At 43.0% G+C, this 17,428-nt stretch overlaps 1 protein-coding gene and 1 pseudogene across 1 annotated transcript in view; both read right to left on the minus strand.

Moving 5' to 3' along the window:
- The window catches only part of LOC139454284 (TBC1 domain family member 31-like), a 47,656-nt gene extending 30,675 nt beyond the window's left edge, over positions 1-16,981 (minus strand). Inside the window, exons 1-9 of the mRNA XM_071235905.1 lie at positions 16,589-16,981; positions 15,027-15,182; positions 13,685-13,800; positions 12,406-12,584; positions 10,104-10,252; positions 9,122-9,281; positions 8,350-8,550; positions 7,033-7,188; positions 5,600-5,679 (exon numbers count right to left, since the gene is read on the minus strand). Of these exons, the coding sequence (XP_071092006.1) occupies positions 5,600-5,679; positions 7,033-7,188; positions 8,350-8,550; positions 9,122-9,281; positions 10,104-10,252; positions 12,406-12,584; positions 13,685-13,800; positions 15,027-15,182; positions 16,589-16,665 (1,274 nt within the window). The 5' untranslated portion in view covers positions 16,666-16,981. The remainder of the gene's footprint in view (positions 1-5,599; positions 5,680-7,032; positions 7,189-8,349; positions 8,551-9,121; positions 9,282-10,103; positions 10,253-12,405; positions 12,585-13,684; positions 13,801-15,026; positions 15,183-16,588) is intronic.
- LOC139444306 (uncharacterized) lies at positions 1,282-2,972 on the minus strand (annotated as a pseudogene).
- Positions 16,982-17,428: the final 447 nt, after the last annotated feature.

The raw sequence follows: 17,428 nt of genomic DNA on the forward strand, positions 1-17,428 counted from the left end.
CCTGATCTCGTGCGGGTTTGACCCCGCTACCGGTAACCCCCGAGACCGGTACGCCAGATTGATGACAGAACGAAGCCACAACGCAATCGAGTTGCGAGTTATGTCAACCGTGCGATCAGGGTTATGAACGATATGAACAGACGGTCACGCCCTTGTCTACGTTCATTCGAAGCCTTAAGATAATACTTAAGGGCCCTAACCGGACACAGCGCTCTGTCCTCAGTATCAGCAGGATGTAAGATTTCTTTGAGTGATCTTACAGTGAATTCTCTCTCCGTTCGCCCGATTCTCTGATTCTTGGCGACGAAGCCCATGAGCAGGCCCAGGGGGACCGCTCCTTCGTCACCCCTATCGAATCGTACCTTGGCGACATCGAGTGCATGAATTTCGGATACACGTGCCACCGTGGCAAAGGAGAGGAGAAAATCTGTTTTCCAAGTCACATGCTGGAACGAAGCACTATGCAAGGGTTCATACGGAGCTTCCGTAAGTGATTGCAACACTAGGGAAAGATCCCAGGCCGGTGCCCGAAGGCGGCCCTTCTTAAGATCGTGCTGTTTGAAGCCCTTGATAATACCCCGTATCACCGGCTCTTTGGAGAGACTGGTACCCGTAGCAACGTCCCGTACCGTAGCAACGGACGAGACATAGTTGACAATGGAACCCCCGGAGAGTTTCCGGGTCTCTCGCAAGTGAGACATGAAACGAGCAATATCCTGCACAGATACCTTATCTGGGGAATGAATGTGATGTTTACAACACCACTTCGTGAAAATAACCCAACGTGCATTATACACCTTCTGGGTAGAATCACGATGCATACTAACGTATGCCCGAGACGCCCGGCGAGAAAAACCTTTACTCCTCAGACGCTCGGTGACAACATCCACGCGTGCAGATTGAACTGCCCTGCGTTTGGATGAAGCTGACGGGTGTGAGGGTGGATCAGGAGATCCGGTCTCACAGGCAGTGGAAGTGGCGACTGCGTGACCTGGGTCAGCAAGTCGGGGTACCACGATCTGTTCGGCCACATGGGCGCGATCAGTAACATTCGACAGCGAACTCCTCGGAGCCGGCTTAGAATGTGTGGTAGCAACGCTGTCGGCGGGTAAGCATAAGCGTCCAAGCCCGTCCAGTCTAACGCGAGAGCATCGTGATCGATGGCCCTCGGGTCCGGGACTGGTGATACAAACAACAGGAGTTGATTGTTGAACCGCGTTGCGAACAGGTCGACCATCGGACGACCCAAACATTCGCACAGCCACTGAAACACTACTGGGTTCAGCATCCACTCTGTGGGGCTCGGATCCTGATGCCTCGATAGAGCGTCGGCCAGTACGTTCCGCACACCTGGGATGTGACGGGCGCGTATCTGGCACGGGACACTGTCCACCAGAGCGTAAAACTCGAACGTGAGATCGAATAGCGAGTGACTGTGGGTTCCCCCCAGTTTGTTCACATAGGACACTACCGTCGTGTGAAGACCACAGCCCCGAGCTCACCTCCCACTCTAGAGAGGCGTCTGTATACAGGTTCAACGTGGCCCGGTAGGGCCGCATAGAGACTCCTGATAAGACATTGTAAGGGACCGTCCACCACTCCAGATGCGGTCGGAGCCAATCCGGGAGGGCGACGGTCGCACTGTTCACCTCCGTAGCTAACAACTGGATTAAAAACCGTTGCAGCGGGCGGAGTTAGAGCCGACCCCGTTCGGTGCAGGCCTGGGCTGATACAAGTAGCCCTAACAGCTGTTCCCAAAAGTGAACAGTCTGTTGCACCGCTAAGACTTTGGCAATCATCGCCTGAATCTTGTGCCACCGGTCTGGGGGGACAAAGAGGCGATGGGACACTGTGTTGAACCGACCTCCGATGAACTGCAAGTTCTGAGAAGGGGTTAACTCGCTCTTGGGGAGATTGACAATCCACCCCAATTGCTCCAAGAGCCAACGTGCGAAAACGAGATGGCGTGACAGGGTGTCTGTCATTTGATTTGCTACTAGCGAGTCGTCCAGGTACGCGAAGTACCGGACACCCCTCCGGTGGAGGAACCCCACTATGGGGGTGGTTAACCGGGTGAACAGCCAGGGAGCGGATGAAAGACCGAATGGGAGTACAACCCATTCGTAGTGCCTGCCTTGAAAGACAAACCTGAGATACTTGTGATGATCCGGGTGAATCGGAACATGCAGATAAGGATCCTTCAGGTCGATCGAAGCGAGCCAGTACTTGTGATGATCCGGGTGAATCGGAACATGCAGATAAGCATCCTTCAGGTCGATCGAAGCGAGCCAGTCGGCCGGCATGATCAGAGCTTTCAGGTCCGCCAAGCTCAACATTCTGAACTTGGGCGGCTTGCGCAGGTAGAACTCGTTGAACGATTTCAAGTTGTGAATCATTCTGAGTTCGGCACTGTCCTTCTTGGGAACTAGAAATATCCTGGAGTAAAACCCCGGTGTTATTTCTGGTAGAGCTAACTCCCGAACTGCCCTCTTCTCCACCAACCTGCCGATTGCATCGGCGAGGAAGGGAAGATCGGTTTCCGAATAGAAGCCTGCCGACGGGGCAACGGTGAGCGGCGGATTCGCTTTGAGATCGAGCCGATAGCCGTACCGAATCGTGTTGACCACCCACGGGTCGTCGAACACTTGTTCCCAATTCTCCCAGTAAGTCTGGAGTCTGGCTCCCACTGGGGAAGGAAAGGGGGGCCTGACAGGCTGCGGCAGGCGCAACTGTCCAGGGCCAAGTGACTCGGGCTCGCCTACGGGCCAACCGAAGTTGGCGCTGTCGGCATACGAACCCCTCCAATGAGAGTGACCTGGAGGGGCCCTTGACGTCCTTAGACGACTTGGGCTTCCCCGAGTTCCCCTTCTTCCCACGAAAGGGCTGCTGAGAACCCTTACCAGAGCCCTCAGAGCGGGGCTTCTTCCCGGAGGAAGAATAACCCGACCCCTTAGGCCTGCCGGACGCAGCATCCTGGGGCGCGCTCCGCTTCGGAGCGGCACCCAGGCGCCTATGCAAGGACCCCACAAGATCCAGTGTGTGCCGAGAGGCCTCGGCAGACACAGCGGCCTGTTGTTCCTTCAGAACCCCAGGGATCTTGTTGTTGAGCAGGGTCCGACAAAGGCTGCGAAAGGAGCACCTCCTGATTGGCAGCGTCCAACCCTGAAGCAACCAGATACAACTGGCGCCGAAGAAAATGGCACGTGCCGGAAATAAAGGCCGAAGCCCCGGCAACGTACTCCAGGGAAGCATTTAAACCGAGCAAGCAGTTGTAAATGCGCTGGTCTCGGTCCGTAGGAGAACCTTCGACCAGACTGGCCGCTGCAGCCAGGTATGTGTCTCCGTGAGACATCGCAAGCATGGAGTGTCGAGCGAGGGTGTCCAGCTGTTGCAAGGTACCTTGTGGTACCGTGGCAACCGGTGGGGCACGGACCCCCAAACGCTCCACATGGGGCCGCCAAGGGATCCGCCGCAGCCGAGGAGGTGGTACCCGCACCGGACGAACCGGCCACCACAGGGGTGGAGACGGACTGTACGTACAGCCGGTACCGCTCAAACTCCGCAGGCCCCAGACCTTCGCACTGGGTGCACCGGGTGTCCCCGCAAGGAACCGTGCACCGCGGGCAACGATCGTGGGGATCCCGGGACAACAAAAACTTGCGGCAAACTCCGCAACACCGAGGAGCAGGGGTAGAGGGGGTCGCAACTGGAGACATTTCCATGTCAGACATGTTTGTTTAATTCTATGAACAAAGAGCAAAACATGGTTACAACGCACGCACCACAATGATTCACAAACGAGCAGTTTCACAAGAAAATAAACGAACAATGTCAACATATAACATACACATATAACATAAAGAGAAATAAGTGATGTTAACCCCCAAAACATACAAGAACAGGGGAAACGTAAAACACAAAGTGCATACGCGAACCCCGCAAGTATAGAGAAAAAAAGGGCGGGAAAAATTCTCCGTTTGGCGGGAGAATTATAACCAAGCGTAGCTACCACAACACCCCATAAAAGCACAGTTTATTAGAGAATAAACTATAATAAATATCACCGAATATTTGAGGAACGCTTCAGCAGAGGATTACACGTCTTGCTAAGCAAGCGAAGGAGACAAGAGTGAAGGGTGTCACATGGCAGCTAGGTGGCTACGCACGTGCTGCATGAGGTAATTGAGATCTCTGTGGTAGATTTCGCTATAGCAGCAGTTGTGGGAGACAACAGCCTCGGTATAACAGTGGTAACGTATTACTTAATGTAATAGACATTGATATGTGACACTATCCTGACAGCAAGACCTACTTATGTGGTTATAAAACATGCTAACGACACAGAGTAAATCAAAATTAAAATGATAGTTACTATCTACCCTAGTCTACATGTAGTTACAAATGTGACCCTGCAACTTTAAGATGGACTAGATACCTATTAATGCAACTATTATCTACTGTGCATTGATATGCTGATGAGTCTGTGTTAATATTTTTTGGATAGATTAGAGACCTGCAATATTTTTTGCTATTGTTATTTGTTTTTTAATGCCGCACCAGATATATGATGGCGGTCTGTAAATAATTGAGTCTGGACCAGACAATCCTGTGAGTGATATCATGAGAATCAATAAATATTACTGTCAATGTCCAGTTTTGTTTAATCAATCAACAAGTTTCGTTTCAAGTGAGTGAGAAAGTGAGTATGGTTTTATGCCGCTTTTAGCAAAATTTTGGATCAAACAAGGAAAGTCCAATCCAATAAGAGCATAAGGCTGCACATACTTAATTTGTTGTTATTGGTATATTTGCCATGCTGGGGCCCCATCATCATGGCTTGGACCTCATCATTATGACGGGAACCCCCACTGACATGCCTGGGACCCCGTTATCATGCCTGGGGTCCATTATCATGCTGGAACCCCCATCATGCCTGGGACCTCCATCATTATGACTGGAACACCCATTGTCATGCCTGGGACCCCCATTATCATGCCTGGGACCCCATTATCATGCCTGGGACCCCCATTATTATGCCTGGGACCCCATTCTTATGCCTGGGACCCCGTTATCATGCCTGGGATCCCATTCTTATGCCTGGGACCCCATTCTTATGCCTGGGACCCCCATTATCATGCCTGGGACTCCCATTACCATGCCTGGGACTCCCATTACCATGCCTGGGAACCCATTATCATGCCTGGGACTCCGATTATCATGCCTGGGACTCCGATTATCATGCCTGGGACCTCCATTATCATGCCTGGGACCCCCATTATCATGCCTGGGACCCCCATTATTATGCCTGGGACTCCCATTATCATGCCTGGGACCCCCATTATTATGCCTGGGACCCCATTATCATACTTGGGACTCCATTATCATGACAATGGTACCCCATTGACATGCCTGGGACTCCATTATCATGCCTTGGACCCCCATTATCATGCCTGGGACCCCCATTATCATGCCTGGGAGTCCCACTGTTATGCCAGAATCCTTTGTGTGAGTCCCCTGGACTCACAGGTCCTACTCTATGACCTATTCTCATATCTCATCGCTTTCAACATCCATCTACTCCCTTACTAATGTCGCCTACCTGTATTTATAAGGGTATTCCCCAAATTCCTTCAGAATAGCACTCAGCTTGTCCATGTCCAGCCCTTCTGGTAGACTTGCCTGAAATATTTGAATCTAATAACCAAGTCTGCAATACATGAATAGAATATAACAGCAGAAAATCCTCTCAAGGTTACCGTATTCGACGTAATAAGCGCCCAGGGCGCTCTCAAAATTAGAAATAGGGGGCTCTTACTAGAATATTATTATTGTGGAAAAAACAGAGTTGAAAGATAAATTTCGTGGTTTATGCTGACAGCCTGAAATGTTTATGTACGACAGATATATTTTTCCAGAATTTCATTGCCCATAATTAAGGGTGCATATAACACATGAGTGTGTATTATACGCGAATGAATAAGTCTTGTATACATTGATCAATCGGAAGGGGTGCTAATTGGGATTGTTCACTAGTCAATATGTTAGCAATTATCGCTGTGGGCGCTTATTAAAGCGGGGCGCTTATTACGTCGAATACGGTAGTTAGTTAAACAGATGCTACAAAAAAGGCCTTTAGGTTTTATTCCTTATTAGTTGGTTGGTAAAATGTTTGACTCAAAATTCAATGTAGGTGGTTGGAAGAAAATATTATTTTTCTCCTTAACTTATAAATTAATTAACAATGAATTAATGAAAATCAGACAATTTTTACTTTGGCAGGATATTTTGTTTAATGTTCGTAGTCTTGGCAGTTGATGGTTTGATGTAGTTTTCTTGTGTACACCCATTACTAAGAGAGGGTCAAGGAGAAGTGTGTTCATTGAGAGTATCAACTGCCAATTCTAAAGTAGTTGCAGCAGTCATCAGATTGAAGTAATTTGTCCTCCAAACTCATAATACTTACACATTCCTGGTACGCAACCACTAAATATTGTCCAAAGTTGTTTTTTCTCATATAACTTGAAATCAACTGACAAAAAAACAGAACACCTAAGCAGCAGACTACAATCACTAAATCCCCAATTCATGTCAAGGTCTACTTTGATGAATGTCATGAGTGAACTTTGATTGTCACCAGTCCACAATATTCCATCCACCAGGCATATGACAGACACCATCAGGGTACAATGAAACACACTGAACCAGGTTACACACTGTGACCATCAATATTCATTTGTCAAGCTCTTTCGAAATAAATGGTGTATTGGAACCAATTTTGCCCAATTCTGGACAGAGTAGGGCTCATATGACTTCCGTGACTTATACACAGCCTCATGTCATTAGTTCACTAAAGCTACACATCACTACTACACTACAAAGCCTGTGTATGTATTCACAGGTGATGGATGAACCTAATGTATCCTGACACTGTGTATGACTATCTAAGAGCTTCCTTAAACCAGGTTTGGCCACAGACAGTTTACATTCATTTCCTAAATACATGCAAACTGTAAGCTGTGACTGTCTACTGACTGTGTCATCCTCATCCTGGGTCCGTCGCCCCTTTGGTCGCCTCCTGCGTGAGAAGGATGTGGAAGACTTGTGAAGGTTCCCCTCATTGTCATTTTCAGTAGAAACTGTGTCCGACATTTTGTTCGAGGCCACAACTTTCACCAGGGGAGCTGGTGGCTGAAACACCAAATTTCTCTGATAAAGAATTTCAAAAGTTTCATCCCCATCAAAATGGCACAATCTTCTACAAAAGTATTTATTTTCAGAAACTGTGTCTATACAATAAAGGTCTCATATTTCACAGTAGCTCACTCTAATTACTTCCAGTAGTACATGTGAGTGAGTGAGTGAGTGAGTGAGTGAGTTAACGTCACATCAGCAATATTTCATCCATATCAAGACAATCATAGCCATGCATTGCTCCGCCTTTACTATACAACCAGTGGATGCTAATACACAGCCGCAATTCACGCCTTCATAAAGTTCTACTAACGTCTGATGCATTGCACAAGATCCATCAGAGTGCTAAATACATACTATCATGGAGCAATACATGTCTGTGATTTCACAGCTATATCACTAAATGCCAATGTCTGAGGAGTGAGTGAATATGGTTTTACGCTGCTTTTAGCAATATTCCAGCAATATCACGGCGGGGGACACCAGAAATGGGCTTCACATCTAACCCGGTTCTTCGGCGTGACGAGCGAATGCTTTAACCACTGGGCTACCCGAACGCCCCAAAATGTCTGAGGATAGCTCACTATAACCTGCAAGGCCAGTGGTTGTCACTAACATGCATTTAGTGATGCATAAATATCCCGTTTTAATAAAAAATGCCAAGAAGAAACCAACAATTTTACTATCTTCCTTTATCATATATTGCCATATTTTATTTTACTCTGCACTCAGCAATATATGGTGACCTGTAAATAATCAAATCTGGGCCAAAAAATCCTGTGATCAATATTATGAGGAACGTTCCATACTTTGAGGGTACAACTCCATGCAATCAAGCAAGTCACCAAGTTTCACTGTCTGATCCATAAAGTTGTCTCACACAACAAGCACAAGTTGGTTGGGATCAATTCGAATCAGAGTCTCCTCCAGGAGAGTTTCATTAGAATTATCGACTTTCTATATTATGAAGTCATTGATAGGCATTTAGAAGTTCGGAGAGCATGAATACATGACACTTTTTTATGGATAGCAACTTCTTTTATTCTTTGAACAAAGAATAAAAGAAGTTGCTATCCATACAAAAGTGTCAAGTATTTCTACATTATGTTATTATAATATTAATACACAACGTCTTTAGAATCTGGACGATTGACTTACCTTATTGAGTTCAGAGGAGAGAGCTGGCACACTGTACAGATGAAGGTTACCATCATCCATCACAGCGGCAACATACCGACCATTGGCGCTGATGGAGGCATTACACACACGGTTCTCCATTGTGCCAATATCAAACAGTAGCTTACACGTGTCTATGTTGATGAATCTCATTATTCCATCTTGACACAGCACTCCCAGGACCTGATACACAAATGGATATACCAGGGTTTGAAATTAGGCTTGAAAGTCCAAGGGTCCTTGTCGTAACCTTTATGTTGTAAGTTAAAGATATTCTATAGCAGTAAATCTCACGGACCCTCCATAATTTTGACCACTGTAACACCAATACATTTTGGGTGGCACGGGTGGCTGAGTCATCTAACGCGAATCGATTTGCTGTGCAGAGTTGCGTCCCTTGGGCATGCCAGAAACCTAAGATTGTGGGTTCGAATCCTGGTTCGCCCTGATTATGTTTCTAGGGCTGTCAGCACCATACCCATGCTTGTTGGTTTCACCGAAGTGGTAAACGTCTGAGACATGCATCACTTGGAGCTTTCCTCCCACATTAAGCAGACACGCCACAATATAACTGGAATACTGTTAAAAGGGGCGTTAAACCCAACTAACCAATACATTTCCAGCCATATCATGATCACAGTGTGTCAGATCACGGAGGCTGTCGGCCATAATCTGGTGTCAGGAAAGGAGTCAACACCCATAATGCCGTTATTTTCATTATTTCTATTATTAATATTAGTGATGTACTGCATACCTGATCCACTCCACCTTGAAAGTTGTCTGGGACAAACTCCATGTACTTGACGGACGTCACCTTGGTGGGCAGCTCCACTATACGCAGGAGTCGTCTCGTGTCGAGAGACCACAGGTGAACGAAGCGTGACCGGCCTCCTGCTGCCAGGACACGTCCATCTCTGTAACACACAACCACTGATACATGTATACACAGATCTTTACCAGGGTCTAACAATGTTAGGCCTCAGGAATCTCGGGAACTATTTTGGAGTCCCAGGTTGACAGCTGTAACCTGCTTGATGTCCATAGGCTGGCACACCTTAAGCACACTTGACAGCCAAGGATATTAATGACATCCTGACACTGCACATTTTCTGAGGCCTGCTCATATTACATGGTGGCTTCTTTGTTTGAAACGATTCTTTATGATTACCGTATTCGATGTAATAAGCGTCCACGGTGATATTTGCTAATATATTGGCTAGTGAACAATCCCAATTAGCACCCCTTCCAAATGAACAATGTACGCAAGTTTTATTTATTCGTGTATACTACATGTGCTATATGCATCCTTAATTATGGGAAATTAATTTCTGGAAAAATATATCTGTCGTATATATATATTTCAGGCTGTCAGCATAAACCACGAAATTTATAATCTTTCAACTCGGTTGTTTTTCACCAAAATAATAAAAAAAAAATAAGAGCCCCCTATTTCTAATTTTGAGAGCGCCCTGGGCGCTTATTACGTCGAAAACGGTAAATGAAAAATACAGAAATAGGCAGGCTGAACCTTGATTGTATTTCTTATCAGAACAGAAGTGTCAGTTTAAATTATCATGAATACAACAATTGAATGAGTATAAATGATTTAAAGCGCCATACATTTTTGCGTTCCATGGGACTTAAAGTGCATATCATCTGCCTCAATTTTTATTCTTTAAGTGCATAAAGTATACTTTGCACTTGGATAAAATCTGAATAAGGGAAGGCAACAGTACCTGGTGGCGGCAAATGCGCGGTACTGTGGACTGTTGCCAGGAGGCACCGGCAGCTGGAACTTACAATCTAGAGTCTCAGACTCCCATGCAAATATTGAGTCATCACGGAAACAAGTTATGATTGTGTTGCTCAGTGGCAGGAAGAACACCTGGAAGGGAAAAGTTCAAACAAAATTAATCAAAATCATTTATAAGTGTCAGTGTATTGAAAAATTGAGAAGCTAAAATTCAGTGATCACGTGTAAACATTATCATATACATGTTGTACACTTTACACTTTGATAACCATGGGGCTGATGATTCTTATTTTCGAAATTGAAAATTTTACAATATATTGTAGGTTTATATACTCATCCTATAACACACTATGCATTTATCCACATACCGTAGTCTGGGTACGAACCTCAACCATGAAACGTACACAAGGAAGGTGGTCCAAAAGTATGATCCAATCCAAAGATTGTTACAATGTTTAATGTCGTAATAGACAGACTCGTGTATTGGTTGCTTACTAAAAACCCCTTGATACAACAAGATATCAGGTAACTCATGTGTTCTGTGGTTTTCCAACAGGATGCTGATCTACTCAACGACCGTGTAGCTTTGAACTAGGGGAAGCCTATTCCACTTAACCTACCCTGTTTATGAGAGGAGATAACCCCTTCTCCATCCATTAGGTTCTACAAGACAGTCCTCACACAATGGATGCAAAGTGTGCCAGCTTGGCATCTCTTTTGACGCTTTGTCAAAGCCATAAATCACAACCACAGAGATTGAGTGCGCTTAGGCAGGGAAGAGGGAACATCTGCCATACCCTTACGGGTCTTTGACACGACTACTGAGGCGCACTGTTCAAGGGTTGTGGTCACAGCTTGGACAAGAGTCTGAAAGTCATTGGAAGACAACCCTTAAGATTGGGTGCGATGGTCCCAAGATGTAGGTAGGGTAGGTTGATCCTGTTGATCCTGGAAAGGAGTATGCCTATCCTCAGAAGAATGTCGACCTCTAGGCGAGAGGTATTGATGTCTAACAAGAAGCGTTGATCCCTTGATCCATAGTGCGGGCTGTTCACCAGTAGAACCATATTGATAGGGAGAATATTGGGAATATAGGCTAGGGGTATCGAGATTGATCAGTAGAGCTAATTCGATCAGTAAAGCCATGTTGATCAGTGGAGTCATGTCGAGAGTCCGAATCATTTCAATGACTCTATTGTTCAATTTAAGTCGATCTGTTTATCCACATTGATTGTTTGAATTATGTCGATCAGGCGACTGTTTGAATACTGTCGATCAGGTGAACTTTGTCGAGTATATGAATCCTGATGATTGTTTGATCCAAGTCAATCGTCCGATCTATTTGGATTGTTCGATTCATGACGACTGTCCGAATCACGTCGATCGGGTGATCCAAAGCAATCATGCAAATCATGTTGATTGTTAGATATTGACAATTGTTCGATCCATGTCAATTGTTTGATCCATGACATTTGTTCGATCCATGACAATTGCTCGATCCATGACAATTGTTCGATCCATGTCCATTTTTTTATCTGTGTCCATTGTTCAATCTCTGTGGTGAGGGTCCCACATGCTCACTCCTGCGTCTATCGCCTGATGACTGTAGAGGAGGGCATGGTTGCATGGACAACAGTAGGTGATTCTTGTAGACAGGTGAGCGCTGCGGCTGGGGAAACCACCAAATTATGGCGATCACCAGAATTATCTACGGGGGAGGAAAGCTGACTTTCTACAGAGGCTCTCATGGTATTCATTGCTTGTAATTCGGCATCACTAATAGTGTATATGAGGAGAGACAAGTCCTTTGATTTTTGTTTAAAGCTGGAAACTTGTTTTGCATCGTTTCTACACCAGAATTGAAGAAGTAACAATAGCATAGTGTGAAATAGGATAAATTTAAAATGTAGTTAAATATATTCATGATATTAGTTTTAGACTAAGTCCATTGTAGCACTCAGATTCAGGGCATAGTTCTCAGATCTGTTGTATTTATGGTTGATCTCACGACTGCATGGCTTCCGAAATAATGAATAAAGGGGATGTTTGACATGTGTATACTTACAAACAATGTCAAAGGAAGTCCTAGTCGAATAGTGTTTTAAGTAATAATTCTTATAATAACTATTTCATTATTAAATCTGTGTGTTCATTGATAACTGCATAGCGCCATACACCTACCTGATTAGCTTTTAGCTGCTATATGTTTTAGAAACCTAAACTACAAGTTTTGATGCTTGTTGCTTTTTTTTGCTGCATCTTTTAACCCTGTTCCCATGACTGACCTGCAGCACACCAACATCTTCCTTGATGTTAAGCTTCCTCTTCCTCTGGAAGGTGTCCAGATCCCAGAGATGAGCAACGTCCGCCGATGTGGTCAAGGCATAGCGGCCAGAGGCATGGACAGAAATACTGTGTATGGCCGACTCATGGCCCTTCATCCAGGCTACCAGATCTTTGGTATCTTTGTGTTGAAAAGAATGCAATCACTTATTATAAATCGTTAGAACATGAAATTAAATGTATCCCAGTTTGAAGTCTGCTCAGGTGTTGATGATTAACCTGTTCGAATTCCAGGTCAGGATATAACCCTGGTACCACATGCTGGACTAAAATGAGTGTTGGCTGGTCACACTGTCCATATGTGACCGACTGATTGTGTATCATCGACCCTGACATTTAGTTGCTCATGCCATCAACCACTGATTTGCTGGACCAAGATTTAATTACTTACCGCTGCTGTATTAAACACTGACTCCTGCGTCACTCATTTTGTGATTCACAGCTATTCGAGACATTTGAAAACACTGACTCCTGCAGAAAACAACATGCCTCCCTCTATGATTTAGTTATTATAGAAATGTCAAAACACTGCAAGGAATCAGCGTATGTTGTTTTTGTGCCCTGACCTGACAGACCAAGGATCATAATCAGAGCAATCTTGGATGACCAACAACCAGCATGACTACATCACATCTCTGCACAGGAAATTAATGGCCCTGTATGAGGTATGACTGCAAGGGCTATTTTCACCGTTGTGACTGTATTGCAATAGTATCAAATCAACTTGATAACAAATAAATCAATGTAATAGAAATGGAAAATGTACTGCTGATAATGTAAAAGTTGGCCATTTACCTCCCTGTCACTTCTCAAACCAAAGGGAAGTAACTTAAATCTGAAGTTGTCGTAATCCTTGCTTATGAAATCATGGCAGTTTTGAAATTTGACTGTAAGCATTTCTGATGTTTCATTTATACAAAGTGAGACTATTCAAACTATTGATTGTTATGCATTCTGTTTACAATATCATTTGCATCTCTAAATTCCTATCGATATCAAACAATCAATTGCAACACATTGATAGTTCAATATATATTGTTACACTCCTTGCGCCTAAGAGTAAGTCTACTTTTCCACATGCTTCCTAACTTGGACTACAAGAAGATATAGATTCAGTATACAATTACATGGCTGCCATAGAAGATAATACATGACCGGTAAACTGTTCACAACCTATGACTTTTTATATACATCGTAGTGTACAATACACCATGTACACACCTGTATCAAAGCACTTCAAGGAGTAATCAGACAGGCCAACAAGGAACTCTGTTCTTCTACGGAGAGAAAATGCAAGAGCTGTGCATGGGTGACCTGTTTTTTGTACCAAGGAAAACCTGAAACAAAAAATAAAAATAGTTGATCAATGTCGAAGCATGACCATTTCATGGCAAACTAGATACTTGTATAAACAGAGTAAACACAGCAAAGTGATCAAGTATTTCTCGTTTATTCATGAGCATAATCATGATAAACATTAACAGGTCTTATCAAAATGTGTTTGAGTTCACCTGCCTCAACTTGTGAATTTGTGTAGAGCTTCACACATACACATTCTAAACCTGATATAAATTATTTAGTGTTTTCTTGAAGACTCAAGTTTTAACTAAAGAATAATCATGCTCATGGTCTGACAAAGAAATAATTTCAACGAGGTTGTGTATTTTCTTTGTCCATCTTCCTGAGGCAACGGAGTTAATCTTCCTGAGGCAAGGGAGTTAACTGACCATAAAAGTCCAGTTTCAACCCTTGTCGAACTAGGCTGGAATTTCATAGCTTGATTGTACCTCGACATATGGCTATTACGAGCTAGGTCCCTTCTACTGACCAATCAGATTGAACCTCTCATATCACTTCCAACTGTTTCAAACAAACTAGCGGCGTCCAGTCAAGACGATCTGATTGATAATTAAGATATATATTTTTTTTAAAATGGTCTTACCTCACAAAGTGCATCAAATCACTTGAGCACCTTGATTAAAAACATGGAAAGATTTGGAAATATCTGTCAACGACCAATTGACTGTCCACATGCTCTGCAAATCATACAGTCGACCAAACATTTCATGGCAGTCACAATGTTGTTTCAACTTGTTTGCGAACCCGATGTTTATGTGTTATGCGATTTTGATTGTACATGTACTATGGAAAGGCTCCTTAGTCCAGCCAAAATATAACTCTGAAATTCAAATCTTGTTTGGAAAGGGTGGAAACTGGACTTTTATAGTCAGCTGACTCCCTTGCCTCAGGAAGATCACTTTGTCAGACGAGATTACAGCTAATCACATAAAGATTTACTTGACAAGATTTGACATACTCTCTTTCATATCTTCATAGTTTACATAAACTTTACTGAACAAGAGAAGAGAAGAAACCTATCTCAACATACATTACATGCTAAATGTGTAATATAAAACCGCTGGTAATAACATATAACGCAATAAGCATACTAAACGAGCCTGATAATAACCAACAGGACAAGAATATGTATTCTTAATAAAGAATATTATGGGGAATATGTGCATTTTTAAGCCCTAGATCGTAGGGATAGAAAAGGAATTACCTGTTTCGGTTAATGTCAAACATGAAGATGTTTCCTTGGTGATCGCCTGCCAGCAAACTGTCTCCTGTTGCATCAAATGCAGCATGTAGGAAGCGAACTGTGTGTGATGGAGTTGACAGTGCCCCTGTGACACTGCTGCTCACTCTCAGCATCAGCCTGAAAGGTAACCATGGTAACATCAAAAACACAAAAAATGTGATCAATACATTTGAATATTATGTTTTTCTTCATGACAGAGATTTTAGTTTATTGTCGCTTTGAGAAATATTTCATTTATCACTTTCTACAGTGTCGTCTAAATGAAGGAGGAAAGTTTATCATGCTAGTCACATTCACATTGTCCGCTTATGCATGCTCTGCACCCACTTGTAAGCAAAGGTATGGTGCTGACAAACCAGGAACAGCATAATTGGAGTACCTGGTGGATATTGGCAAATTTAACTCTCCACGATAAATTGCAGCAACCACTAGGCCACTAGGCCACCTGTGTCCACCAGTACATACTGTTACGAAATGATGTCCAAAATGAAATGGAATCTGAACTGCACTTGGTGAGTAGATGAGAAATCAGTCAGGATGAAAAATTTATAAAATTGCCCTTTTGTTACTCTAATATCAGTACAGACACTTTTCAGAAATCGGTATTATCCCATTAGGCCTGTTATGCTCATGTGCCAAAGATGGGAAAATAATTCAAGTAAAGGTTTACAAAACCATTCTTGAAAGCTCTAATCGCTGCTCTCTCCTACTGTTCCAATCTGGCCATGACTTGATATTTATTACTTGTAGATCAATCATTAGCCATGTTAGCTGCCACTGACAATTACTACAAATTTGAATAATTTAGCCATTTATTGTGATTCACATTCGTTTCTTTTGTTGCAATGTACTTTGGAACGTTAATATTTTTCTGTTACACCAGGGTTAGGTACCCTTTCTGATGTAACACCCCTTCATGACACTTATTGTTGGGCGCCCATTGCAAGTCAAACATTCTATTGGCCTCTTTACGATCCTTAGGACCATGGACCCTAAATATAGATATTAAGTGTCCATGTTAGGACTAAGCACCCCTTTAGTATCTTTAGGGCAGCGTTAGAAATTAGCACTACTCTCGTAGTCCTGGTCAAACTGCCCAATGATTAAGGTATCATAAGGACTAGTAGAAATTTGCCCTTTATAGGGCTTTTGCGACTTGTTAAAATTATAAGGACTAGTGGACTAAAAATGTTAGTTTCTATCCCTGTTAGGGTTAGGTGTGAGTTAGGGTATGGGTTAGCAATCTCTTAACGAATGAATCCAATGTCATTTGAGGAAAATCAGTACCATTTTGTATCCAGTGTTGCTACTCCGCACACATATAAAGTAAACAGTCGGGTGCTGATGACTTGGTAAATGAGATACATGAAAAATTGTTGGCTAATTAGGATAATTATCAGCGCCAATTGCATCCTCCATGCTGTGCTAACTGCAATCCGAAAAATGGTAAAATGCAGTACTCCCTACTTCATTTCTCTGTTTCAAGATAACAAATATCATTCTTTTATTTTTGTAATGCATACCCATTATCACTTGATGGCGTCGGTTTTCGATGCCAAATTTTGCCTGATGTTTTCTTGCATACGTCCAATGTCTGCATCTTGAATATTTTCTTCTAGCTTCCTGATCAACTGTGTTGTGTACACTTCGGATGTCCACTCTGCATCATTTACCAATCGCTGTCATACATGCGAATCTTCAAAATAACATTTCATCGGGATTTACATTGACAACAAGAACGAACATGATCACTTTCTTCTTCCCACACTTTCTGGACATTTATGTTACGATATTCTTGTTATTTCCCCTCCGTAATCAATGGTCTATCAAATTTTGTGTATGTTACTTCTGCATTGCTTTATAAAACCACTTGTTTGTCAAAATCCGTGTTTGATGTGATTGAACATGTTTTTCAATATGGCGCGTTTGTTTTGATGGTTGATTATATATTTTCCTAAAACGAAATAAAGAATTTCAAAGCAAATTTTAACCAAACAATCGCCTATCCGTTTATAGTCAAAATTAAAGCAATGACTTATGTTATTTAATTTGTAGTGAAAAATATGTTTCTATCCCAAACTAATTAACTTGTTCTTTTTTTTACAGAATTGATCAAAATTTATTTTGCGTCTGTAGTTTTCTCTTTTGTAAATACTTAGGTAGTATGTTCTTACAACTAATAAGAAATATTTCACACTCGTAACATTCACCACTGCCGCTTACCAGGTACAAATATACGTAATGAATATTTATCTCCATCTTTACATATTTCTATTATTCAGAAATAGTGCAATGCTTCTAAAATAATCACCGAGAAATTAGCAATGTTGATACATTTCGGAATGTGTTGTTTGGAAATTATT

The sequence above is a fragment of the Haliotis cracherodii genome, unplaced genomic scaffold (assembly GCF_022045235.1).
Source record: "Haliotis cracherodii isolate W230 unplaced genomic scaffold, xgHalCrac1.p SCAF_10, whole genome shotgun sequence".
NCBI lineage: Eukaryota > Metazoa > Mollusca > Gastropoda > Lepetellida > Haliotidae > Haliotis > Haliotis cracherodii.